This window comes from Poecile atricapillus, chromosome 15 (genome assembly GCF_030490865.1).
Source record: "Poecile atricapillus isolate bPoeAtr1 chromosome 15, bPoeAtr1.hap1, whole genome shotgun sequence".
In the NCBI taxonomy this organism is placed as follows: Eukaryota; Metazoa; Chordata; class Aves; order Passeriformes; family Paridae; genus Poecile; species Poecile atricapillus.
In genome coordinates, this window is record NC_081263.1 from 8,182,208 (window position 1) to 8,203,956 (window position 21,749).

The 21,749-nt window shown below is 59.9% G+C and overlaps 6 protein-coding genes across 6 annotated transcripts; 3 read left to right on the top strand and 3 right to left on the bottom strand.

Annotated features, from left to right (window-relative positions):
* Positions 1-232: 232 nt before the first annotated feature.
* Positions 233-3,316, bottom strand: ACOT8 (acyl-CoA thioesterase 8). The gene is made up of 7 exons (XM_058850301.1): positions 3,180-3,316; positions 2,314-2,600; positions 2,095-2,231; positions 1,653-1,878; positions 1,246-1,403; positions 708-899; positions 233-609 (listed from the first exon to the last, which is right to left on the bottom strand). The coding sequence occupies exons 2-7, from the start codon at positions 2,529-2,531 to the stop codon at positions 491-493; spliced, it is 1,050 nt and encodes a 349-aa protein (XP_058706284.1). The 5' UTR covers positions 2,532-2,600; positions 3,180-3,316; the 3' UTR covers positions 233-490.
* A 489-nt stretch (positions 3,317-3,805) lies between these two features.
* Positions 3,806-4,779, top strand: LOC131584809 (uncharacterized). The gene is given in 2 exon segments (XM_058850306.1): positions 3,806-4,224; positions 4,226-4,779. Coding segments are annotated over 2 exon segments (813 nt in total). The 3' UTR covers positions 4,620-4,779.
* Positions 4,764-8,019, top strand: LOC131585173 (zinc finger SWIM domain-containing protein 1-like; the record flags this gene model as incomplete). The annotated part of the gene is given in 2 exon segments (XM_058850989.1): positions 4,764-4,873; positions 4,875-8,019. Coding segments are annotated over 2 exon segments (693 nt in total), but the record flags the coding sequence as incomplete, so codon positions are not given.
* A 540-nt stretch (positions 8,020-8,559) lies between these two features.
* On the bottom strand, positions 8,560-10,983 carry NEURL2 (neuralized E3 ubiquitin protein ligase 2). Its single transcript, XM_058850307.1, has 2 exons — positions 10,187-10,983; positions 8,560-8,906 (listed from the first exon to the last, which is right to left on the bottom strand). The coding sequence occupies exons 1-2, from the start codon at positions 10,860-10,862 to the stop codon at positions 8,791-8,793; spliced, it is 792 nt and encodes a 263-aa protein (XP_058706290.1). The 5' UTR covers positions 10,863-10,983; the 3' UTR covers positions 8,560-8,790.
* A 481-nt stretch (positions 10,984-11,464) lies between these two features.
* CTSA (cathepsin A) lies at positions 11,465-15,710 on the top strand. The gene is made up of 15 exons (XM_058850296.1): positions 11,465-11,554; positions 11,761-11,921; positions 11,993-12,104; positions 12,222-12,272; positions 12,551-12,637; positions 12,727-12,882; positions 13,186-13,277; positions 13,554-13,638; positions 13,753-13,844; positions 14,052-14,130; positions 14,269-14,417; positions 14,489-14,564; positions 14,672-14,761; positions 14,883-14,984; positions 15,118-15,710. Exons 2-15 carry the CDS (start codon positions 11,761-11,763, stop codon positions 15,199-15,201), a joined length of 1,416 nt encoding a protein of 471 aa, XP_058706279.1. The 5' UTR covers positions 11,465-11,554; the 3' UTR covers positions 15,202-15,710.
* Positions 15,711-15,853: 143 nt separating this feature from the next.
* Positions 15,854-20,310, bottom strand: PLTP (phospholipid transfer protein). The gene is made up of 16 exons (XM_058850294.1): positions 20,163-20,310; positions 19,346-19,461; positions 19,061-19,160; positions 18,860-18,988; positions 18,569-18,724; positions 18,363-18,426; positions 18,130-18,193; positions 17,922-18,013; positions 17,608-17,784; positions 17,420-17,479; positions 17,173-17,334; positions 16,933-17,000; positions 16,815-16,857; positions 16,598-16,661; positions 16,448-16,524; positions 15,854-16,354 (listed from the first exon to the last, which is right to left on the bottom strand). The coding sequence occupies exons 2-16, from the start codon at positions 19,452-19,454 to the stop codon at positions 16,214-16,216; spliced, it is 1,506 nt and encodes a 501-aa protein (XP_058706277.1). The 5' UTR covers positions 19,455-19,461; positions 20,163-20,310; the 3' UTR covers positions 15,854-16,213.
* Positions 20,311-21,749: the final 1,439 nt, after the last annotated feature.

The following is a 21,749-nucleotide window of genomic DNA, read 5'->3' on the forward strand; positions in this document are numbered from 1 at the left end:
AGCCCAGTCCTGGGAAGGAGCCCAAGGACAAGCAGAAGCAGCAACTGAGGAGCCAGGGCACAAGCAGTGCAGAAGTGAGAAGAGGAAGCAACGTGTGCCGAAGTAGCACCTTCCCCTCCTGTGACCCAGCCTGCCATGGGGGCAGAGCTGATCCTGGCACTGTGCTCCTGGCACTGCCTGTCCTCGAGCAAGCACAGTCACAGATTCAAGGGGACAAACTCCAGGGACAGAGTCCAGCTCTTCACCCAACAGCTTTATTTTAAGGTGGGTGAAGGACAGCTGATGGCAGTGTGCAGTTACATGCTGTGCAGCTAGCAGCTGGTTGCAGTGATGCTCTGTTGGTCACAGTCTGTCGCAAACACCTCTGGCACCAGGACTTCCCGCAGTCCTTGGTCCCACCTGGTCTCCTTCCTGTTCCTGTCGAGGTCCTGTCTTGATCTCAGGGTCCCTCCCTAGGCATTCCTGAGCCCCAGCTATAGGGTCTCCTCAGCTAGAGCTTGCTCTGGTTTGGTGTGTGTTCCACCCTGATGACACCTTCCTGTGCGCAGGTGACAGCCAGGACCCCATCCCTGCGCCACAGCCGTCCCTGCACCAAGCCGCGGCACCCACCTGCAGAGAGCAACTGTCAGACTGCAGCCCAGTGTCCGCAGGACAGGCAGGGCTGGCCTTGGCCATGAAGGTCTCCCAAAAATGCACTAAGGACTTACCAGCCCAGGGGCTCTCACATTCGTACAGCATCCAGTGGTCAGCTCTGAAGGGCGCATGGAACCACATGGAATGGTCAAGGGACACCATGAACTTGACGTTGTACTGCCGATGCGGAAGCAGGGCCGTGCCCAGGAAGGCGTAGTCAGAGATGTAGGCAGCCACACAGCAATGCACCTTCATGTCAGTCTCCCCTGTAGAGCAACCAGTGCTGCCTGTCCCGCGGGGGCCCATGGGACACGCCTGGGGGGCAGCGCAGCACAAGGGAGAGCCCCAGGGCTCTGCTGCCCTGGAGCCAGCTGCCAAGCACAGCTGAGATTCTTCCAGACTTATTCTCTTTGCCATGCCATGCCCCAGCGTGGGTCACAGCATCACCTCTGCACCCACACCTGTATTACAGCCTTGAAGTGCCCAGGCTGGGGTGCAGGCAGCCCCCTTATCACAGCCCTACCAGCCCACTCTGTTTGCAACAGTGCTCCACAGTGTGAGCTGGTGCTTAAGCCCTTGGATTGGGAGGCACCTGGACCCAGCAGGACCCACCTATGTAGCCTCGTGCTCGCACCCAGAAGAGCTGCTTCGGCTCCTGTGGCTCTGAGCTGAATATATCTGGTGGGTTCACGGGTTTAATGTCAATTGGCACATCCTGAGCTTGGATCTTGGTGAGATGCTTCCTGTATCTCTCAGCCACATTAGGATTCCTGCAGCCCGGAACAGAGAAGCAAGGTTAACACCAGACAGGCAGGTTGGATCACATCCTACTGGCAGCAGCTCCAGCTCAGGGACCCAGGGGCACACAGAGACTAGAGCAGCACAGCTCCTGTCATGTCCTGCTCCTCTGTTTCCCTCCCAGGTATACTGGAGAATTCCTCACAGTCCTCTCCCACACCTCCCTATGCCCCAGGCAGCAAGGAGCATCCTCAGCGTGTCCCTTCCACCCCACTACTCACTGCAGGAACTTCTGGATGAGCTCCTCCTGTGTCAGAAGCTCCTCGGGGGGTGGCACGGTCGGCATGGTGAACTGGTGCTGCACTGGGCTTCCCTGGGAGAGCTGGAAGGAGGCCTGGCAGGTGAAGATCGGCTGTCCGTGCTGGATGGCCTTTACGGAACGAACAGAGAAACTCTTCCCTGTACGGGTCCGCTCCACCTCGTACAGCACTGGCACCTTGGGGTCCCCTGGGACAGGAAAGGAACGTGGCTGGGCCACGGAGCACCAAGCACAGCCGAAACCTGCCCTGCAGCGCCACTCACACCCTCCCTATTTTGCTGGGACCGGGATGACGGCGCCTCCTCACTCCTGCGAACTTCCCTCGCGTCTCAGACACTGCCGAGCCTCTCCCGAAGCCCTGCACCCCGTCCCCGCCGCCCGGTTTCCCGCTTCCTCGGGCGCACCTGTCCGCACGAAGTAGCAGTGCAGCGAGTGCACCTGCTCGTCGCGGCTCACGGCGTGGGCTGCCGCCACCAGCGCCTGCCCCACGATCTGCCCGCCGAAGAGATGCTGCGTGGCGGGTACCCAGTGGTGCCGGCCCCTGCGGGGAGAAGGCGGCCGCGGTGAGGGTGGCGGCGGAGGAGGAAGCGGCCCGGTCCCGCTGCCCCGGCAGCCACGCGCACCTGAAGAGGTCGACCTCCAGCCGCTCCAGATTCAGCACACTGGTGATCAGCACGCTGCGCAGGTCCCCGGGCGGCGGCGACCCGGATCCCCGCCCCGCTCCAGCCCCAGCGGCGCCGCCCGGAGCCGCCATCACCTCCGGGAGCTGGGACCGGCACCGCGACCCGACCAGCACGGCGGACCAGGAAGCACCGCCCATCCGCGGGGCGAAGGCCGCCATGTGATTGGACGGTAGAGTTGTCAGTCACGCTTGTCTTGTCGGGATGCTCTGGGCTGGTTGGTTTGCCTCCTGTCAATCGGAAGAAGACGGCGCTGATTGGTCAATATCAATGCGAGGGCGGTGCCCGGCTGGTTTAACGGGGATGGCGGGGTGGGCTTGGGCCGGTCCTGGGGCCGCGGAGCCGACGGCCGGGCGGAGAGTGTCCGGGCGTGCCCCCGTGCCCATCCCTCGCCATGCGCCCGCTTCCTCGCCTACAATGGCTGCCTCTGCGGCCTGCAGAGCTGCGTCGCGGTGCGCAGCCACTAACCGGCAGCATGGCACCGCTGTCCGCCAGCACGTCAGGTAAGGCCCGCCCGCCGCGTCCGGCTGCAGCTCGCAGCAGCCCCTGTGGTAGGGCCGGGTCCCCCGGTGTAGCATCGTCAGGCCCCGTGGTGACACCGCTTGGGCCCAGCCCAGCGCTGCCCCGGGACACAGGCCCTGTCCCGTACCTGGCTTTGATAACCGGGCTGATCCCCGTAGTGTGATGCCCCGGTACCGGGGCACTGCCAGCTGTGCCACTGACGTGCTGTGTTCACTGTACAGCTTCTGCCTTTTTCAGCTCAAGACTCCCAAGCGTCGGCATCTGCAGCATTCTCCAGCTGTCCTTACCTCACTGCAGTGGAAAGGTGATATCAGGTTTCCCTCAGGGAGCACTTGATTCCACGGCCTTCGCTTCTCCAAGCGGCTGTAGTGACCCTGTTTCCATCCCAGCTGGTGGATCTGCTTCTGTGTACAAAGGCTGCAAGGTCACTCACTAGTTACACAACTGCTCCCTTTGCCCTTTTAAAATATAACTTAGCTTCTTAAAATACAGTTTAACCTCCTTCCTTGAAACATTTATTGTCATGTTCTAGCCTGCTCCTCCAGAGCTGCAGAGTCATGCTGTTTAGGGATAAAGACACAAACACATGGATATCAGCTTCCACACCAATGTGATGAAGTGCTTCTTCAAGCAGTTGCTCAGAGTCTTTTCCTACACCGGGCGCCGGGCAAGGGAGGACAAATCCTCTGCACCTTCCTTGTGGAGAGCAAGGAGCGAGGGCGGAGAGCGGTGCGCTTGTTGCTGAAGAGAGAGACATGAGAGTCCAGTCGCTGAGCCTCGAGCTGCTGCAGAGCGATGGGGAACAGCTGGAAGAGGGAGGAGGGTGAGGCAGCCAGGCAGGAGCCGGTGTCCGCAGGTCTCTCTGGGTAGCGGCCGCACCGAGGGGCACTCCCGGCGTCCCGGGCCGGGTGCGATGCAGAGCGGGCGCTGCGGGCGGCGCCCGAGCGCTCCGGTCCCGCCGCGGCGGGCGGTGCCGTGCGAGGCCACACCGCGCGGGGCCGGGCACGGGCGGGGGAGGCGGCGGCGGAGCGCGGCAGGGACCGCGACGCGCTGCGATGTCCCCGCCGGTAGCGGCAGCCCGGAGCTGGCCCGCGCCTTCCCGGCGGCCGCGTTGCAGCTCTCCGTGTTCCCCCTCTGCAAGTGGCTGCAGCAGCTGTGCCTGGAGCACCGCACCGAGTGGCTGGTCGTGATCACCGCCAGGCAAGCTATGGGTGCAGGCACAGAGAGCCGCCAGCAGGAGCTGCTCACCGTCCTGAGAGACCTCATCAGGCTGGACTTGCTGCCTCAGCTCCACCTTCACTGGCTACTCGAGGATGGGATCTGGGCCACGGACAGAAGGCAGCTGGGGGGAGAGCAGCGACTTCTTCATGGAGCTGGAGATTGTCATCCGAAGGTTAGGTCAGATTTTCAGTGCTGAGCTCTCTCTGGAGAGCTGCATCACCACCTTGGCTCAGCACTACAAAGAGTGTGTTTCTAAGATCCCACCTGATGCCGTGATGCTCTCTGCTCCCCATCCTGATCACTGTGCTGCTCAGGCAGCTCCCCAAAGTCTGCCTATTTCAGACTCACCTCTTGCCCCTCTGGTGTGCCGGGGTAACACATCCCAGAGTTCTGGCCAGGCTTCTCCTGCTATGGCAGCAGCTCAGCAGAAGCAGCAGCCTGTGTCAGCTTCTCTTGCAGCTGTTGAGAGTTGTGTGATTGTTCCCTGGAGTCCACGAGCTCTCTGAAGCCCTTCAGTGTCAGCCTGAAACACCTCATCCTCTTCTCCAGAGTGAGCCAGCAAGCTCAGTCCCTGTTTGATACTGTATCTTGTGTTAAAACTGGAGGCCACAGAAACCTCAGAGGATGACAGTGAAGATTAGATTACCCAAAGGACTGAAGATGGCATCAGGCAGTCTTTGAGCGGCATTTACACAGAGACTGCTGCCAGGCTGTGTCTGAGTGAGTTGGCAGTGGTTTGGAAGTCCTGGCACCAGGTAGGACACGCTCAGTTTACATATCCTGGAGGATGCTCACCCTGCGGGCATCTTCCAGGAAGGCCCAAGTAGCTACACTTGCCACTTCAACCATGCCTTCCAACTGCCCTGCTGGCACATCTCGGCTGTGCTGAATTCAAACAGGAAGCTCTTGCAGAGGGAGATGCTCAGTAGACCATGGGAGAGGGGATGTGATGCTCATCAGGCTGGGTTAGACAGTGTTGATGGCCTCTTGCAGGTCCTAAAGAGCTCCTGGAACAAGTCTTTGGATAAATGCCTGGTGGTGTCCTTCCTTACAGCAGAGATCAGCCAGCTCCCCACCACGGTAGTGAGGACTTTGAGCACACGACTCTGGGAGCTGGCTGACAGCTGGATCAGGCCCCACACTGAAGTCAAGCTCCAGCACAGAGTGGGAGCTGAGCTGAGTGGTTCCACTGTGTTCTGTCTTGCACCTTCATTCCCCTCAGCCTGCTGTTTCTTCGGTGTGGAAGGGGCAGTTTGGGTCCTTGATCTGCTGAGTGTGCGTCACTTCTTGCACAGGGCAGCAGAGGAACTGGATTGGGAGCTCCTGATCCCACAGGCAGTGTAACAGTCACTGACCTGGCTAGCATCTGTGGCCAGGAGCCAGCTCTGGGTGGTGTGATGTGGGAGGTGCTGCTATCATAGAATCTGCTGAGTTGAAAGGGACCCATTGGGATTGTGTCCAACTCCCAGTCCTGTGCAGGACACCACAAAAATCCCACCATGTGCCTGAGAGATACTTCCTGAGTCCAGATAATACCTGAACAGGCTTGATGCCATGGCCACTGCCCATGGGAGCCTGTTCCAATGCTAGCCACCCTTTAGGTGAAAAACCTCTTTCTGATAGCCTATCTCAATCTCTCCTGACTCAGCTTTATACCATTTCAAGTTCTGTCACTGGTCATGACAGTGAAGAGATCAGTACCTGCCCTTCTGCTTCCTCTCATGAAGATGTTGAAGACCACAATGAGGTCTTCCCTCAGTTTCCTCTTCTCCAGGCTGAACAGACCAAGTTACCTCAACTATTCCTCATAAACTTTGCCTCCAGTCCCATCACCATCCTTGTGGCATCTTTTGAACTCTCTCTAACAGCTCAATGTCATTTTTATATTGTGGTGCCAAAACTGCCCCCAGGACTTGAGGTGAGGCTGCACCAGAGCAGGGCAGGACAATCCCCTCCCTTGCTGGCAGTGCTGTGCCTGATACACCCCAGGACACGACTGGCCCTCCTGGCTGCCAGGACGCTGCTGACTCACATTCAACTTGCCATCAACCAGGACTCCCAGGTCCCTTTCCACAGTGCTGGTCTCCAGCTGCTTGTTCCCCTGTCTATATATGCAACCAGGGTTGCCCTGTACAAGGTGCAGAATCTGTCACTTGCTCTTGTTAAACTTCATATGGTTGGTGACTGCCCATCTCTCCAATTTATTGAGGTCTCTCAGCAGGGCCTCTCTGCCCTCAGTGGAGTTGACAGCTCCTCCCAATTTAGTGTCATCAGCACTAAACATTAGTATATTACTTAGAATTCCTTCAAGTCCTGAGTCCAAGTCGTTAATGAAGATAATTGGGTCAACGATAGAGCCCTGTGGAACCCCTCCAGTGACTGGACACCAGCCTGATGTCATCCCATTCACTATAACTCTTTGTGCCCAACCTGTGAGCCAGTTGCTCACCCATTGTGTAACAGGATTATTCAGCTGCAAGCTGGACACTTTGTCCAAAAGAATACTGGGACAGACAGTATCAAAAGCTTTGCTGAAGCCCAAAAACATTAAATCTACTGGCTTTCCTTGATCAATTAGGTGGGGTTACCCTGTTGAAGAAGAAAATCATGTTCAACAAGTAGAACTTTCCCCTCATGAGGATGTGCTGGCTGCAACTGGTGACTATGTTCTCCTCCAGGTGTTTTTCAATACCTGCCAGAATTATCTTTTCCATGATTTTACTGGGCACTGAAGTGAGACTGACAGGCCTGTAGTTTCCAGGGTTTTCCTTCTTGCCCTTCTTTGAAATCGGGACATCATTCCCCAGCTTCCTGTCATTTGGGACCTCTCCAGATTTCCAAAACTGTTCAAAATCATCGAGAGTCTTTGTGATGACATCAGCCAGCTCTTTGTGGTTTCTCAAATTAATCCCATAAGGCCCCATAGATTTGTAGGATCTAGGTACAAAAACATGTGACAAAACTATTTCATCTGTGGCCAGCACCCGCAGGTCCTTGCAGCATCCAGCTGTGAGGTTGTGCAACAGAGCCAATAAATCACCCTTGTGTTGTTTGGGAGCTGAGTCTGTCCCTGTGCCAGCTGCAGCCACCCCTCCCTTCCCAGAGAACAGGGAATGGGGAATCAGGCAGGGCTTTAGGCAGTGCTCCTCAATGGTTGGTGGTCTTGTCCCACCGTGGTGCCTGAGGTGGCAGCTCCTGAATCCCTGCAATCCCACTGTGCTGCAACCCATTATAGAGCAGGGCTGTTGTTTGTCTGGTTGCAGCAGCTGCTCTCAATTCCTCAAGAAGAACCCGCCCTCGTGTGCGGGGGTCACTGCCGGGCAGACAACATTGCAGGGAGGTGGGGAGCAAAGGCTTCGTGCAAGGCTGGGGGAGGGAAAACAGCCTGGAGAGTAAACGCCCTGGACTGTGGGTGCTGCTCTGGAGTGGATGGGTTCCCCAGCCCCATCGCAGCCAGACGAGCTCCAGCCCCAGCAGCTCCCAGCCTGTTCTCATAGCCTGTGCTATGTTGGGACATAGCAGAGAATGTCAGAGAGCTTGCTCCATTTCTGTGGTTTGTTCACTGTCCCTGTTTTCCCCATTTAGCAATTCCTTCATTAACACTTTGATGTTGATGAAGTTGGCCATGGTTGCGGGCTGGGGATTTCCTTTGAGCAAGAGTTTTGTAACATGATCTGATATTATCGAGTCTCCAACTAAATATAGCATCATGTTTCTTTAAAACACCTTTGTGTAAGCTTAGAGATGCTTGTTTCCCCTTTGGTTGTGCTGTGGAGGAAGCCTGGAAGGCTTTGCCCACCCCTTCGCTATCTTTTTGGCTCCTGTGGGCACCCCTCTCATTTTAGGAGACCTCCCTCCTCCAGCCTGTTCATCTGCACAGCTGCCACCCTGCCTCCCCTCCAGCCTGGCACTGCAGGATGCCAGCTGCCATCCCCACCTGCCAGGAGTTGAGGGGTCTGGCTGAGGGCACGGAGCTGAGGGCATGGAGCTCCAAGTCAGGATGGCTGCGCCCCGCACCAGGTCACTGTGACTGGCTCTGTGACCACAGACACGTGCCCAAGCAAAGGCTGCTGCCAGCACTGCTGTCTGGGTGCTCCAGCATCTGACCCGTCCCCCTCCAAGCTGAACACACAGGAAATAGCTCATCGTTCTCTGGGTAAACATCTTTCCCAAGAGTGAAACTGCCCAGCCAGGATGAGCGTCCAGCTGTAATTTACCTCCACGTGAGTGCAGTGCTGTGCCCTCCCACGTTTCACCCACCCCAGTACTCGCTCTGATCCTCCCAGACAGTCCCAGTGTAATTCCAGGGCCGAGGACACGTCCTGAACCCCACAGGGCTGTGGCCTGTGCTCCCTTCCTCACTGGTGGGGGAACTGCTCCCACGAGGGGTTGCTGAAGCACAGCGGGGGGGTCCCAGCTCCCCAAGCCTCCTTTGACAGAGTCTTGTCTGGAAGCACTTTATTGCTCTCTCTGACCCATATAAATTCCCCTGCCCGTGCTCTGGGAAGGCCACAATGTCAGTTTGGGGAAAATCCCAACCCCACTTTGCCCTGCTCTCACGTCAGCCCTTCAGTGGCACATGCTTGGGTGAGTGGGCAGGGAGGGGCACAGAGCCTGCTGGGTATCCATCACTGGGGAGCTGTTGATGGGGGGCAGCCCAGCAGCACCTTCGATACCTCACTCATGTTGGCAGAAGCTCTTGAGTAGTGGGGGCAAGTCCAGGCCATCGATGGCCAGGCGGTGCACGATGTGTTTCTGGATAACCAGCCGGCACAGCGTCTGCAGGGAAGGAACTGGAAGAGAACAGAGAGTACCTGAGCTAGGCAGGTCAGCAGTGAGGCTGAGCACAGAGGGGTGGAGGAGCTGGTGGAGCTTCTCAGAGGCACTGTGGTTCAAGGGTGAGTTCTGTGGTATCGTCCTGCCGTGGGTTTGAACTGGCTGTGCGGGGGCTGGTGCCAGGCTGCTCCAGCAGGGCTGGAAGCTAAAGGGCCCCGGGCAGCAAAGTTATTAGGAGAAAGGTTGAGAGACAGTTATGTGCCCAAGCTGTGTGTGAATGTGCCTGGTTTGCATTTCTTTCTCTGGCAGCTGTCACGCACCTCTCTGCTGAGCTCCTTTTCCATCCCACTCCCTTGGTCTGCCTGCCCCAGCACTAGGCTGCTGGGTGTCTACAGGCTGGGGCTGCACTGCCTGCAGAGACAGCACCTGCCATGCCTTTGGGGCAGACCACCATGAGAACCATCTCCTTGGGCACCTGCACAGAATCTGTCTGGTTCCTGCTCCTGTGATACCACTTCCTGGAGCTATGAGTGGCTCAGCAGTGTGGGTACTGTCTGCTGCAGCCAGCACTCCCCTCAGGTGTTTCACCAGGGAGAATACCAGCTTCTAGCCTTGGGACAGAAGCAGCTGCTCTTGACACCAGCATATGAAGCAGTGTCTCCCAGTGCTGGGGGCACAGTACTCTGACTGTAGCTCATCTTCCGGCTCTGTCTCACCTGATCCATGTCCTCATTTTTCCAGCATGGTGCTAATTAGCACTCATTAGCCTTGTCCCTCCCAGCAAACCAAGGGACGCAGGATAATGCCCAGGCATCACAGGGTGTCTGCCCATGGAACACCGTGTCTGGGGCACGCGGCAGGTGCGTGGGCACAGTGTGCTGAGCCCTGATGCATGTAGGCGGATGTTTTGATGCCAGAGCAGGATCTTGGTTGGCTCTGCCTGCCACGTGCTATAGGCAAGACTGGGCACAGTGAGGCCTCACAGCTCTGGGACGGCCCTAAACACCCAACCCCGTCACTCTGGGAAGGGTGGCCAGGGGGGCTCCGCCTGACTGCTGCTGCTGAGGGTCTCTCCCCTGGCCCCAGCACAGTGCCTGTGGCAGAGCTTTCATCAGACACTGCCCAGCAGCAGTTTGTGCTCCACAAGGACCAGAGGCTTTCCTGGGCCCTCTCACCTCCTGTGTCCCTCTGCCCAGTGGCACCTTCCTACTGTTGGCGACTATGGGATGACCCCGCCAGAGCATCCCCACTCCCGGCCCACGCAGCATGTGCCACAGGGAGGGGCACAGGTACCTACAGCCATAATCCACTGGGATGACTCGGACACTCTTGGTGGAGGCGAAGACGTCAATGACGGCGTAGAGCGGGCGGGTGGTGGGCAGGCCCCTGGCGCTCGGCCCCATGTCCTCGCCGTTGATGATGATGTGCATGTCAGCAGTGCCGTCGGGCTGTGGGGCGTACAACACCCCGATGCGGCTGCGCCGGGCGGTCGCGGGCAGCACATTCATCTTGTACAGGTCATCCAGGATGTGGCTGTAGCGGCTGGGCCGGCTGCGCCCCACCAGCGTGTCACGGGGGATCCGCACCCGCTGGATCAGCAGGAAGGGCTCCCAGGGCCGCCCCCGTGCCTGCACCTCCTCCCCCTCCACCACCACACGGTTGTGGTTCCGGGTGATGGCAAACACCCAGGTGTCTCCCATGTTGACCAGGTCCGGCAGCGAGTACTCAGGTACTACCTCCAGGCTCTGGGGATCACGGGCTGTCAGTCCCACACGCAAGTGCCCGCACCAGCCCAGCTCCTTCTCCTCAATCTCCACCAGGAATATCTGCCCAGGTGCCAGAGGCTCCTGGCTGAAGCAAAGCCCGTTGGCGAAGCTCTCCACCCGTGTGGCTTGCGTGTGTGAGGCATCCAGGCGGATGTTGGTGCCGTGGATGTGGTGGAAGCGTGCAGCAAGCCGGCACCGGGCAGCCATTGTGGCCGGAGCTATTTTTAACTGTCCCTGTCACAGCTGCTGTGAGGTGGTGACAGCCCGGCTGGGAGGGACAAGCAGAGAGCTCAAGGGGGGTCCTAGTGCCATGGGGGAGGTTGGGGCGGGGGGCAGTGGCTGCTGGGCACAACCAGGCCCAAAACAGACCCACAGACATTCCACAATGGACTGTCCAGTGATGCCACCTGGGCCGGAGTGCCTGGCTGTGCCCATGCTGTTCAGCAGTGTCCGGAGGTGCACACTGATACCAGCTATAGCCAGCAGTGGCCAGTGGTCATCACACGGTGATGCCCGGCTTTACCCAGCGGTGCTGGGTGGCACCCAGCTGGCGTTCCCCACCGGCCGGTGGTAGTGGCCGGCGGTACCCAGCCATACCGGCTATACCCAGCAGTGCCCGACACCCAGCTGTAACCGGTGGTGCCCGGCAGTGCCCGCTGGCTGCCCCGTTGGGGTGCGGGGGCTCCGTCGGTGCCCCCCGCAAGGTCCCGGTCCCGTTCCCGGTCCCGGGCCGCTCCCACGTGCGCGGGCGGGGCCGGGGCGGGACCGGCCGCCCCCGGGGCGCTGATTGGGCGCCGCCGGGCCCCGCCCCGCTCACGTGAGCGCCACAGGTCATATGGGCGCGTGTCATGTGCCCGCCGTGACCGCCGCCTGCGAGCGCCGCGCCGGGAGCGGCCGCGGTCAGCGGGAGCGGGGGGCACCGGGACGGGACCGGGGGGATGGGCTGGAGGGACCGGGACCCGCGCCAGGGGAGCCGATTGTGCCGGGCGGGGAGCAGCCCCGAGTGGGGGGCCGGGGCGGGGCAGCCGGGCCGGGGCGCTCGCGGAGCGCTGCCGCGGCCGTTCCTGGCCGACGGCGCCCTGACCGTCCCTTCCGCCCGCCGCAGATGGGGCCAGTGTTGCTGTCGTCGCTGCTGCTGCTGGGGTTGTGCCGGGCCGCCCCCCCGGACCATGAGGTGACGTACCTGCCCGGGCTGCCAAAGCAGCCCTCCTTCCGCCACTTCTCGGGCTACCTCTGCGCCGGGCCGGGCAAGTACCTGCACTACTGGTACGTGAGACTGCGCCTGGCGATGGGGGGGCATCGGCTGGCAGCGGGCACTCACAGCTGTACGTCCACAGGTTCGTGGAGGCCCAGAGCAATCCCCAGAGCAGCCCCCTGGTGCTGTGGCTGAACGGGGGCCCTGGCTGCAGCTCCATGGAGGGCTTCCTGAAGGAGCATGGCCCCTTCCTGGTTAGTAGTCACTGCTATCCCGTGGCTCAAGGACTTAGGGGATGACCGGCTGCGTGGCACGAGCCATCCCGCTGTGTCCTGCCCTGCTTTGCCCAAAGTCACCACCTTCTTCCTTAGATCCAGCCCGATGGGGTCACACTGAAGTACAATGAGTACGCATGGAACAAGGTACAGGCACTGCTTCCCTTTGTGGCTTCAAGATGGGGTGGCCCTGAGCGAGTTCCTCCTGCCCTCTCCATGGAGCTGACCCTTCCGCCGCTCCCCTTCCACCCAACACACCCTCCTCTCGAGTCTGCTGTTGAGCAGCACAGGAATGTGGCCACCCCAGCACAGCCCTGGGGCGGGCCATACTCCTGTGGGTGCTGCCATGGGTGGGGCCAGCAGCCCTTGGCCCCACTGAGCCAGATGGTCCCCCCTGATTGCTGGCTCCTCTGCTGTCCTCGCAGATTGCCAACATCCTCTATGTGGAGTCTCCCGCTGGTGTCGGCTTCTCATATTCTGATGACAAGAAGTATGCCACAAATGACACAGAGGCGAGTGACTGGGGTGTGCTCCCCTGCCTGCCCTCTCCTGGGCATAGAGTACAGCCTCACCACCTGACCATGCCACCTTCTCCCTGCAGGTTGCTCACAACAACTACCTGGCACTGAAGGACTTCCTCCGGCTCTTCCCCGAGTACTCCAAGAATGATCTGTTCCTCACAGGGGAGAGCTATGGAGGGGTCTACATTCCCACACTGGCAGAGTGGGTGATGCAGGACCCCAGCCTCAACCTGAAGGTGGGCAGCTTGGCTCTGCCTAGCTGGGGAGCAGAGGGCTTGGCACAGCCAGGGTGGGACCAGCCGGGATGTAGGGCACGCCTGGCCCTGCAGCCTTTCATCTCTTCCTGGGGTTCTGGCAGCAACTGCTGGTGGACGTGTCTGTCCCTGCTGCCGGGGCAGCGTCCTCAGGCACCCCCAACCCTCCCTGTTCCCTCTGCAGAGTAAACAGTTCCACATCTGCTTCCTGCCTGTGGCTGCTGTGCTGTGACCGCCCCGCGGGGAGCTGGAACACAACAGGGTTGTTTTCTTCTTGCCTCGCAGGGAATCGCTGTGGGAAACGGCCTCTCATCTTATGAGATCAATGACAACTCCCTGGTTTACTTTGCCTATTACCACGGGCTGCTGGGGACTGAGTAAGAGCAGAGGGAATGTTGATTGTGCCATCCCTGTGCAAGCCGGATGAGTGCACAGCTGAGGCTGGGGCTGTCTGGGTGGGTGGTATTGAGACAAGGGCAGCACCTACCCTGTGGCTCCTTGCCCCAGGCAGCTCCCATGGGTGCATTTGTTTGTGGGGTAAAGAGGGCACGGGGTTAAGCTGTGTGCTTTGTGGCCACTGGGCAGAGAGCTGCAGCGCAGCTGTCAGGTCAGTGTTGCCACCTGGTCCAAGTAGTCCTGGTCTCTGCCTGCAGGCTGTGGAAAGACCTTCAGGAGTTCTGCTGCTCCCAGGGGAAATGCAACTTCCATGACAACTCCAACCTGAACTGCACACTCAAGGTGAGGGAACCAGAGCCTATACATGTGCTGAACAACATGTGCCTGGCTCTCAGTGGGCCCACAGTTCCACAAGGAGCCTGCTGAGTCACAAACCCTTCTTACGGCTCCTTGCAGATGGGGGAGATGATTCAGATTGTAGAAGAGTCTGGCCTCAATATTTACAACCTCTATGCCCCATGCGATGGCGGTGTCCCAGGGAGCATGAGGTAAGAGTGGCCCCAGGGAAAATGGTTCTATAGGCACCAGCTCGCTTTGGTTGCACTGGCACAGAGGGACATGGTGGGCTGGGCAGAGTGCCCCTCTGGGACAAATGCGTGGTGTGTGGCTGCTTCTGAGGACTCCCCCCCCAGGAGAGCCCTTAGCCCTTGTTCTCCAGGGTTTTCAGTCTGTCCTCATACTCACTCTGGCTACAGGTACGAGGGCGATTATCTCATCACACATGACCTGGGAAACTCCTTCATCCGGATGCCCCTGAGGTTCTCCTGGCGGCAGGTGAGCAGTGGTGCTCATGCTGCTGGGCTGTGAGCAGCCTCTGTTTAGCCAGTTGTGCTGTTGTGGGCAAGAGGGGCAGAAAGCAGCTGTTCCATGGGGCAGGTGCTGCTGTGACAGTGACTCTCCCAACTCTCCCAGAACTTGTTCCGGATGCCAGTAGCCCGAAAGAAGGTCCGGATGGACCCACCCTGTACCAACTCCACAGCCCCTAGCATGTATCTGAACTCCCCTGAGGTGCGGAAGGCTCTGCACATCTCCCCTGAGGCCCCAGAGTGGCAGGTGTGCAGGTGAGCAAGCTGTGGACAGGGAGGGATGACTCTGAGAATGAGCAGACATGATGCCAATGCTTCCTTCACAGCTTTGATGTGAACCGCAGCTACAAGCGCCTGTACATGCAGATGAATGAGCAGTACCTCAAGCTGCTTGGAACCACGGTGTGTGCAGGGGAGCCCACAGACTGGGAGTGTCTCTGCCAGCTCAGCCTCCTACCTGGCTGGAGCTGCTGCCCTGCCAACAGCTCACCCTCTTGTCTGCTACACAGAAATACCGCATCCTGGTGTACAATGGGGACGTAGACATGGCTTGCAACTTTCTCGGGGATGAGTGGTTTGTGGATTCCCTGTGCCAGAAGGTAAATGGGCAGGGCCCAGACCGTGCCAGTCACTGGCTTTGGGCTATGTGCTGTACCGGGATGTGGCAGGAGCATGGGCAGGGCCAGCCACAGGTGCTGAAGACTCTGCTACTACTCCCAGGTGCAGGTGGCTCGTCGGCCCTGGCTCTACACTGAGAACGGTGAGAACCAGATCGGTGGCTTTGTGAAGGAATTCACCAACATTGCTTTCCTCACTGTCAAGGTAGGGCTGGGGGCCAGGGATGGGGCTGTGGGTGGGTGTGCTGGACACCAAGGCTCCAGTCAGGGTAGGGTGGTGTCAGCTGGGCCGTGGCAGCACCCCAGCCACACTGACAACCACTGCCCCTTTCCTACAGGGAGCTGGCCACATGGTGCCCACTGACCGGCCGCTTGCTGCCTTCACCATGTTCTGCCGCTTCATTAAGAACCAGCCTTACTAAGAGCTGCAGAGATAGTGCCTGGTGCTCCAGCTGCTCTCACCACCCCACCTGCCCTCGTCGCTGGCACCTTGCAGAGCCTGTCCTTGCTGCTGCTCAGCTACACCATGGATGTGTCATGCCTGCAGCCTTCCCCCCTGGCTGGACAGGGCTGCCTGCTATGGGTGGGGGGCATGGGCTCAAGGACTCTTGTCCTTGCAGGAGAGGCATTGTGCACCTGCTGCAGCCACTTCCTCCCTTGTGGCTTCCTGTCTTGCCTCCTCCCTGTCTGCAGCGGAGGCTGCTTCCCTCCCAGGCAGGGAGCAGTCCCCAGCACTTCCTCTCAGACCCACACGCACACGGCCTGGGCAGGCTGAGGAGCAGCAGCAGGGGGCACCTGGGCCCTGTTCACCTCTACCTTGGCTCCCACCACCTCTGCTCCCACTGAAGGAGACTTACCACCACTACCACAACAATCCCACTGCTAGGGCACGCAGTGCTTCAGGAACTTGCAATAAACTCTGACCAAGGTGGTTCTGCTCCTTCTCGCACCTTTGTGCCAGCCCCTGCTTCGCTTTGCTCTCTGAGGAGCACCGGTGAGTGCCAATGCTCTGTGCCAGGGAGCCCTGGGCTGTGAGCTATGCCCTGTCTGCAGGGGTCCCTTCCTCCTGGAAACTAAGGACCCACCGAAGTGGTAGCAGCACAGTCACTCTGAGCCCTCTGGCACTACACTAAGCTGTGTCTGCTCCCAAGGACCTAAGCTGGGTAGCATTAGCTGCCTCCTTTCCATCTCCTCACCATGTACCCCAGCATGGACAATGTCCTCCAAGCAACAAGGCTATGTGGTTGGAGTCAGGTGGTTTATTAGTGTAATGAGCAGGGGTGCAGCAGGGGTTCCCAGAGCACCCTCTCCACCTTGCTGCGCCCCACCAGGGCCTGGACGCCCTGACAATGTGCTGGTGGTACCAGGGAAGCTGCTTCCTACCTACAGTCTACGGGTCCAGCCCAGGATCTGCCCTTGGTCCAGGGAGGAGAGCTAGAGTGAGCTGGGGTCCAGGCTGGGCTCTGTGGGCTGGGAGCTGGAGTAGGCAGAAGCAGTTGGCACTGGGCGGTATTTCTCAATCACCTCCCGAAGCCCCTTGGAGAAGTGGAGATCAGCTCCCACTGTGAGGAATCCCTGCAGAGGGAAGAGGGCCAGTGCAAGGCTGGAGGTGACAATTCCCTTCCCAGCAGGACATGGAGGCACAGGCTGTCCCATCCCACCACATACCGCATGATTGGTGACCACCTCCCTGGTGAAGTCCATGCCTTCAGGCAGTGGGATCTGCACCCCCTTCTTTGTCCTCTCTGCAGAGAGGGAGATGGGATGAGGCTGAGCCCCTGCTTAAACTACCAGTTGAGTGGGAGCAATGATGCCTACCGTTAATGATGGGCATGATGGTCAGTTGCAGCAGGGTCTTCAGTGGGGCCTGCAGTGAGAACAGCTGCAGGAGAAGAGCTTGGGTCAGTGTAGTGGCAGAGCTGCCAGCCAGGTTAAGGAGGGCTGTAAGTGGGGATCCTGCATGGACAGCCTCTCCCCAGCCCACCCCACACTGTGGCTGGGTGTAAGGGTTCCCAGGCCATCACCATGCTCTCACCGCAAGTGACTCCAGCGCTGACTGCTTGGAATAGATGCGAAACCTGGACAGAAGGAAGCAGCTGTGAGCAGGGTCTGGAGGGGACTCTCCCCATGCCCCCATGGGACCCCAGCCATACCGTCTTAGGTCCAGCTGCACACGCAAAGCCTTCCCTTGCAGAAATACCTTGGCACTCAGCTTGGTTTCCTGGGGAGGGAGAGAGCTGACTCACAGCAGGCAGAGGACAAACAGGCCAGCTCATCCCACAGGTCCAGTGTCCCTCTGCTTGGTGACATCAGTACCTTACAACATAGGATGGGGGACACTGCTCCCATATACACTGGGGTGACTGCACAAGGAGCCCCAGCTCCCTCCTCACCATGGCCATGCTGGAGAGCTGGACAGGAGGACGGTCCGGGGGCACCAGTGAGATGTTCAGGAAAGCAGAGACAGAGACTGAGGTCCCTGAGGGTTTGATGATGCAGCGGGGAGGAGCAGAGACCTGCAGCACGAGCCGCAGCGGAGCATCCACAGAAGGGCTCTGGGGAAGGCAGATGAGCTGGAAGCTGGGAGCAAGGCAGGGCTGTGCTCTGCCATGCCTTCCACCCTGTCCAGGGGCTCCTTACCAGCATGAAGATTGTTCCAAAGAATGTGGCTCTCAGCAAAACCTCCAGGTCCTTGGGCACCTGTGGGGAGCACAAACCACTGGAGGAGAAGCAAGCTGCTCCTGCAGGTCCCAGCAAAGCTGCTCCCTGGATGGCATTCCTTTGCTCTGTGACACAGCCCACCCCTCCGAGTGTCAGGTGCTCCTTACCTTCTCCCCCTGGAGCTCTATGGTCAGCACTCCTGCCTGGAAGTATGAGTGCATGGCTGAGTCGAAGAAATATTCAGAGAAGGCAACATAAACCATGCGTTCAGTCTCCTTAATCACCGGCTCCACCGCGTGGTTCTCCAGCTCCTGGTCCTCTCTCACCCGAGGGAAGAACATGCCCTAGACCAAGAGCACGAGAGGTTCCCACAGCCACGGGGCAGCCCACCTCACCTGCTCCATGAAGCCAAACCTGCCTGCTGGCACAGCCTTTCCCACAGGGATGGGGAAGGACCAGCAAGGCAGGACCCAGTGTTCACCTTGAAGTCGAGGTCAAGGGTGTCAGTGGAGATGGACGGATCCCGTAGGAGGGAGTAGTCAATCCCAACGTGCTCATCCACATAGTTCCTCACTGCCAGGGAAGATATGCTGGTGTGACTTAGCCTGGAGCTGCCTAGCAGCCTGATGCCCAGCCCTGTCTGCCCCACAGTGAATGGGACCCAGTCCCTTTCCCAGGGCAACACACACCAGGCACTGTGTCCAGCAAAGAGTTCAGCAGCACCATGCTGGCATGCTCCAGGGATGGGCAGATCTGCAAGGCAAGGAGCCAGGCTGATGGGAATCACTCCCGGGATTCGATGAGGAGCTGCAGAGGCAGGACAAGGCCCAGCAGACAGGCAGGATACAACTCTGCCCTCTCCCACACACAAAGGGCAGAGCCCTAACAGCCCACAACCCCTCTCCTCTACATTCAGCTGTACCTGCTGGCTGAGGAGGAAGCGCATCCCTGTGACGATGAAAGTGCTCAGGAACTCGTAGACCTTCCTGGAGGACACAAGAGTGGTTCTGCACTGCCTGTTCTCCCTGTGGCTCTGTGCCTATTTCAGCTCACAGCTGGGCTGAGGAAGCACTGAGGGTGTGGGAAGGGGGTCAAGGAGCCAGGCACAGGCAGAGGGGTCAGGTGTACCTGAGAGTGCCAGAAAAGCCAGCATGCATTCTGGCTATGGAGGCATTGCAGGTCATATTGGAGATCTTGAGGCGCCCAGCTTCATCCTTGGCCAACTGCAGCACTGTGTAGATGTGGACACCATCCGCAGAGGCATTGATAGACCCAATGTCGTAGCTGGAAATCAGTAAAGCAGATGAGAGGAGCACACAGCTCCTGCCAGCTGCAGGACAGCAAGGCATCTGTGGCACCCCGCAAACACAGCTATGGGGTGGGCTAGCACCCAGAGCAGCAGGAAGGGAGGCAGCTCACAAGAACCAGTAGAGCAGCTGCCTGCGGAAGCGTAGGCTGATGGAAGCATTGTTGATGTTGAAGACAAGGTGCTGCCGGGGCTGAAAGTTCAGGTCCGCAAAGGCCAGCTGCAGGTCTGTCACCTTGACTCTGCAGGGAGGAAACAGGGTGGTTAGATGGACAGATGGACTTGAGAAGGTGCGGGCAGCAGGCAGCACTCACTGGCTGATGTTGTACTGGAACTGCCCCTCATTTCCATGCAGGTCTGACACTGTGATGTTCTGCAGCTCCTGCTCCACAAAGCGCAGCCCCTCCTGCTTCACTGCAGGGAAGAACAAGGCTGGGCTGGGACGTGCCCTGCCGGCAGCATGGCCCCTGACAGCCCCCACTCCTCTCTGGCTGCCCCATGGTGGGGCAGTGCAGGCAGAACCCTGCACAAGTACAGACCCCAGGAGGGTGCCTAACGTCCCTCTTTCCCAGACTGCGAGATCCTGGCTGGCCCCTTACCCAGGTCCAGTCCCTTGGAAGTAATCCGGATCTTACAGCCAGGAGAGCTGTGCAAGGCTATGATCAGCGAGGGCAGGAGGAGGAGGAGGAGGCAGCTGCCGGCAGCCATCTCATACCTGGAGCAGAGAACAGGGTCAGCACAGACTGGCCTGAGGACATGCACGGGTATCAGCACGGACAGGCCTGGGGGACACACTGGAAGGGAAGCAGCTACTACCCAGACTGCCTGCGGCAGGGGATAGCTCCAAGGACACCCCACGGCTCCACTGTTCTCCCTGAAACCCCCTAGTGCTGCCCAGGTCGCCTTTGCCCGAAACCTCTGGACCAGCAGCCCATGAGGGGCACGGCCCCCACCGCAGGTTTCTATGCACAAGCCCCAGCACTGGCCCTGTGGAGCCCGAGGGTCTCACATCTGGGAACACGCACTCCAGCACTCCCCCCGCCCTGAACACAGCCCACTCCCCAAACCGCAGGGACAGGCGCCAGCCCCATGTGTGCTGCTGCAGCGGGGAGCCCCAGCACTACGCAGAGGAGCGAAACCTCGCCAGTGGGGCCGTCCCACAACCCTCACAGCACCCCCCCGAGATGTGCCGCCAGCCCTCAGGCTGGTTTGAGATGGGAGCTGGAACCTGTCCATCCCGCAGCAACAGGCGGAGCTCCATGCGAGGCTGTGGGATGGGACGGGGCCCCCCAACAGCTTCCCCTATTTCTCTGAAGGGAGAGGATGTGAGACCCCCTCCCTGGGGCCCGGAGCCACCGTGGTGCCCAGAGGCTGGGGGGTTCCCCTACACAATGCCGGCTCAGTTCGGGTACTTACAGCGAGGCTTGTCCTCGGCTCCCGGCGTGGGGAAAGCTGAATCACGTGAAGGCAGGAGGAAGGGAGAACACAAGATCCAAGACTTTCTTTTGAGCTGGCTGAGGTTTCCCTGCCTTTATATAGCCCCCAGCTGCCACTCCTTGCGGGCTCACAGCTGGGAGGAGACAGCGGGACGGACGGACGGGGAGGATGCAGGTCTGTGTCCCGCCGAGCCCGGCTGGCTGCCAGCACCGGCACAGACAGCGGCTCGCCTGGCCACCCCAGCTCCCGGATGGACACGAAGCCCTCCTTCTCCCAAAACACCGCTCCCCGCGTCCTGCACACGCAGCCACGGCCGTGGATCTCTCCAGCACCGCCGTGCGAGGGGCACATGTGCAAAAGGCGTCCGGGAGGGCCTGGGGTGCTGGGGACTCCCAGTTTGCGTTATGAAGCTTCTGCCAGTGCTGAGCTATCCCAGCTTCAGTGCAAACTCCGCGGCCCCAGACCGGGGGTGCTGCTTGGCGCTGGTTTATGCCCATCTGTAATGTGAACCTGAGCAGAGAAGCTGCCGAGGTTGTGGACCCTCAGGACTGCCTCCACAGGCTCTGCCCCGACCCCAAGGCAGGCAGCAGTGGCTCTGCAGGACGTGCCTTTGGATGGCCTTGCCCCGTGTGTTAGCGGCACCTTGGCTGCCAGGGTCACAGCACTGAGATGGGCACTGCCGAATTGTCCCCATGAGCGCCCATGCCACCGTCCTGCTCCCGTCACGGGAAAGACAGGCAGCTCCTCAGCCCGGGGCTCCTTCCCGAAAATCCTTCCTGGCCGAGCCATGCCGAGAGTCTGCCCCTGCCCTCACCACCCCCTCGGCCACTTCGGCTGCCTCGCTCCAAGGCTGGAGTTTCATTGTCCCTTCACAGAGTCCCCTCTGCCCCCAGGGGTCGGTCTGAGCCGGCCCCTTGTGCCCCGGGCGGTTATCGGTGCTCTGGGCAGCGGAGCCGGGCTGCTGGAAGCCCAAAACGGGAGACTCAGTGCTTACACAGCACTTATCCCTCCAGAACTGCTGCGCCAGCGTTAACTCATTAAACTGACCCCGGTGATCCCGGAGCAGAGGGCAGGACTCCGGGCGATGGGAAACCCCTTGTAAAGCTGGGCAGTGGGGATATCCCAGAAGAAGAGGGCAGGAGAGGCCCCGCGGTTTCCCCAGCCCATCTTCACCAGGGGACGTGGGCAAGCACCAGCCATCGGCTGCCCAGGGAGGTGGGGCCGAGGCAGGACGGGTGCTCTGCTAGATGGATGCGACAGAAGCTCCGAAGGCTGCGAGGGGGTCCTGCGGTCCACAGGGACCCCCAGTAACAGCCGTGTTCTCCTTCCACGTCCCGTGTCATCCTCCAGCATACGCTGTGCAGCAGCAGCCACGGGCCGCGGGAGCGACCCCAGCGATCACCCGGCTGTGCCCTGCGCTGCACCGCGTCCCCCACTGCCTGGCACCGGGACCCGCGGGCCAGGGAATGGCCACGGCAATTGTGTGGGGACGGACGTGTCAGCGGTGCGCCCGAGGGACCGCCGCGACAGGCAGTGGCTGCCAGGGCCGGCCCGGGCTGGAGCGCA

What these genes read in the sequence shown, in the direction of transcription:
- ACOT8 (XM_058850301.1), bottom strand. Translation starts at nt 2,531, where the DNA reads ATGGCGGCCTTCGCCCCGCGGATGGGCGGTGCTTCCTGGTCCGCCGTG. An exon ending in CTCATCCAGAAGTTCCTGCA is followed by an intron (nt 1,404 to 1,652) that starts GTGAGTAGTGGG and finishes TCCGGGCTGCAG; the next exon opens with GAATCCTAATGTGGCTGAGA. An exon ending in ATGTGAGAGCCCCTGGGCTG is followed by an intron (nt 610 to 707) that starts GTAAGTCCTTAG and finishes TGCTCTCTGCAG; the next exon opens with GTGGGTGCCGCGGCTTGGTG.
- NEURL2 (XM_058850307.1), bottom strand. Translation starts at nt 10,862, where the DNA reads ATGGCTGCCCGGTGCCGGCTTGCTGCACGCTTCCACCACATCCACGGC. An exon ending in CATCCCAGTGGATTATGGCT is followed by an intron (nt 8,907 to 10,186) that starts GTAGGTACCTGT and finishes GTTCTCTTCCAG; the next exon opens with TTCCTTCCCTGCAGACGCTG.
- CTSA (XM_058850296.1), top strand. Translation starts at nt 11,761, where the DNA reads ATGGGGCCAGTGTTGCTGTCGTCGCTGCTGCTGCTGGGGTTGTGCCGG. An exon ending in GGTGTCCCAGGGAGCATGAG is followed by an intron (nt 13,845 to 14,051) that starts GTAAGAGTGGCC and finishes CTCTGGCTACAG; the next exon opens with GTACGAGGGCGATTATCTCA. An exon ending in CCAGAGTGGCAGGTGTGCAG is followed by an intron (nt 14,418 to 14,488) that starts GTGAGCAAGCTG and finishes CTTCCTTCACAG; the next exon opens with CTTTGATGTGAACCGCAGCT.
- PLTP (XM_058850294.1), bottom strand. Translation starts at nt 19,454, where the DNA reads ATGGCTGCCGGCAGCTGCCTCCTCCTCCTCCTCCTGCCCTCGCTGATC. An exon ending in TTCCAAGGGACTGGACCTGG is followed by an intron (nt 19,161 to 19,345) that starts GTAAGGGGCCAG and finishes TCTTCCCTGCAG; the next exon opens with TGAAGCAGGAGGGGCTGCGC. An exon ending in CAGCGCTGGAGTCACTTGCG is followed by an intron (nt 16,662 to 16,814) that starts GTGAGAGCATGG and finishes CTTCTCCTGCAG; the next exon opens with CTGTTCTCACTGCAGGCCCC.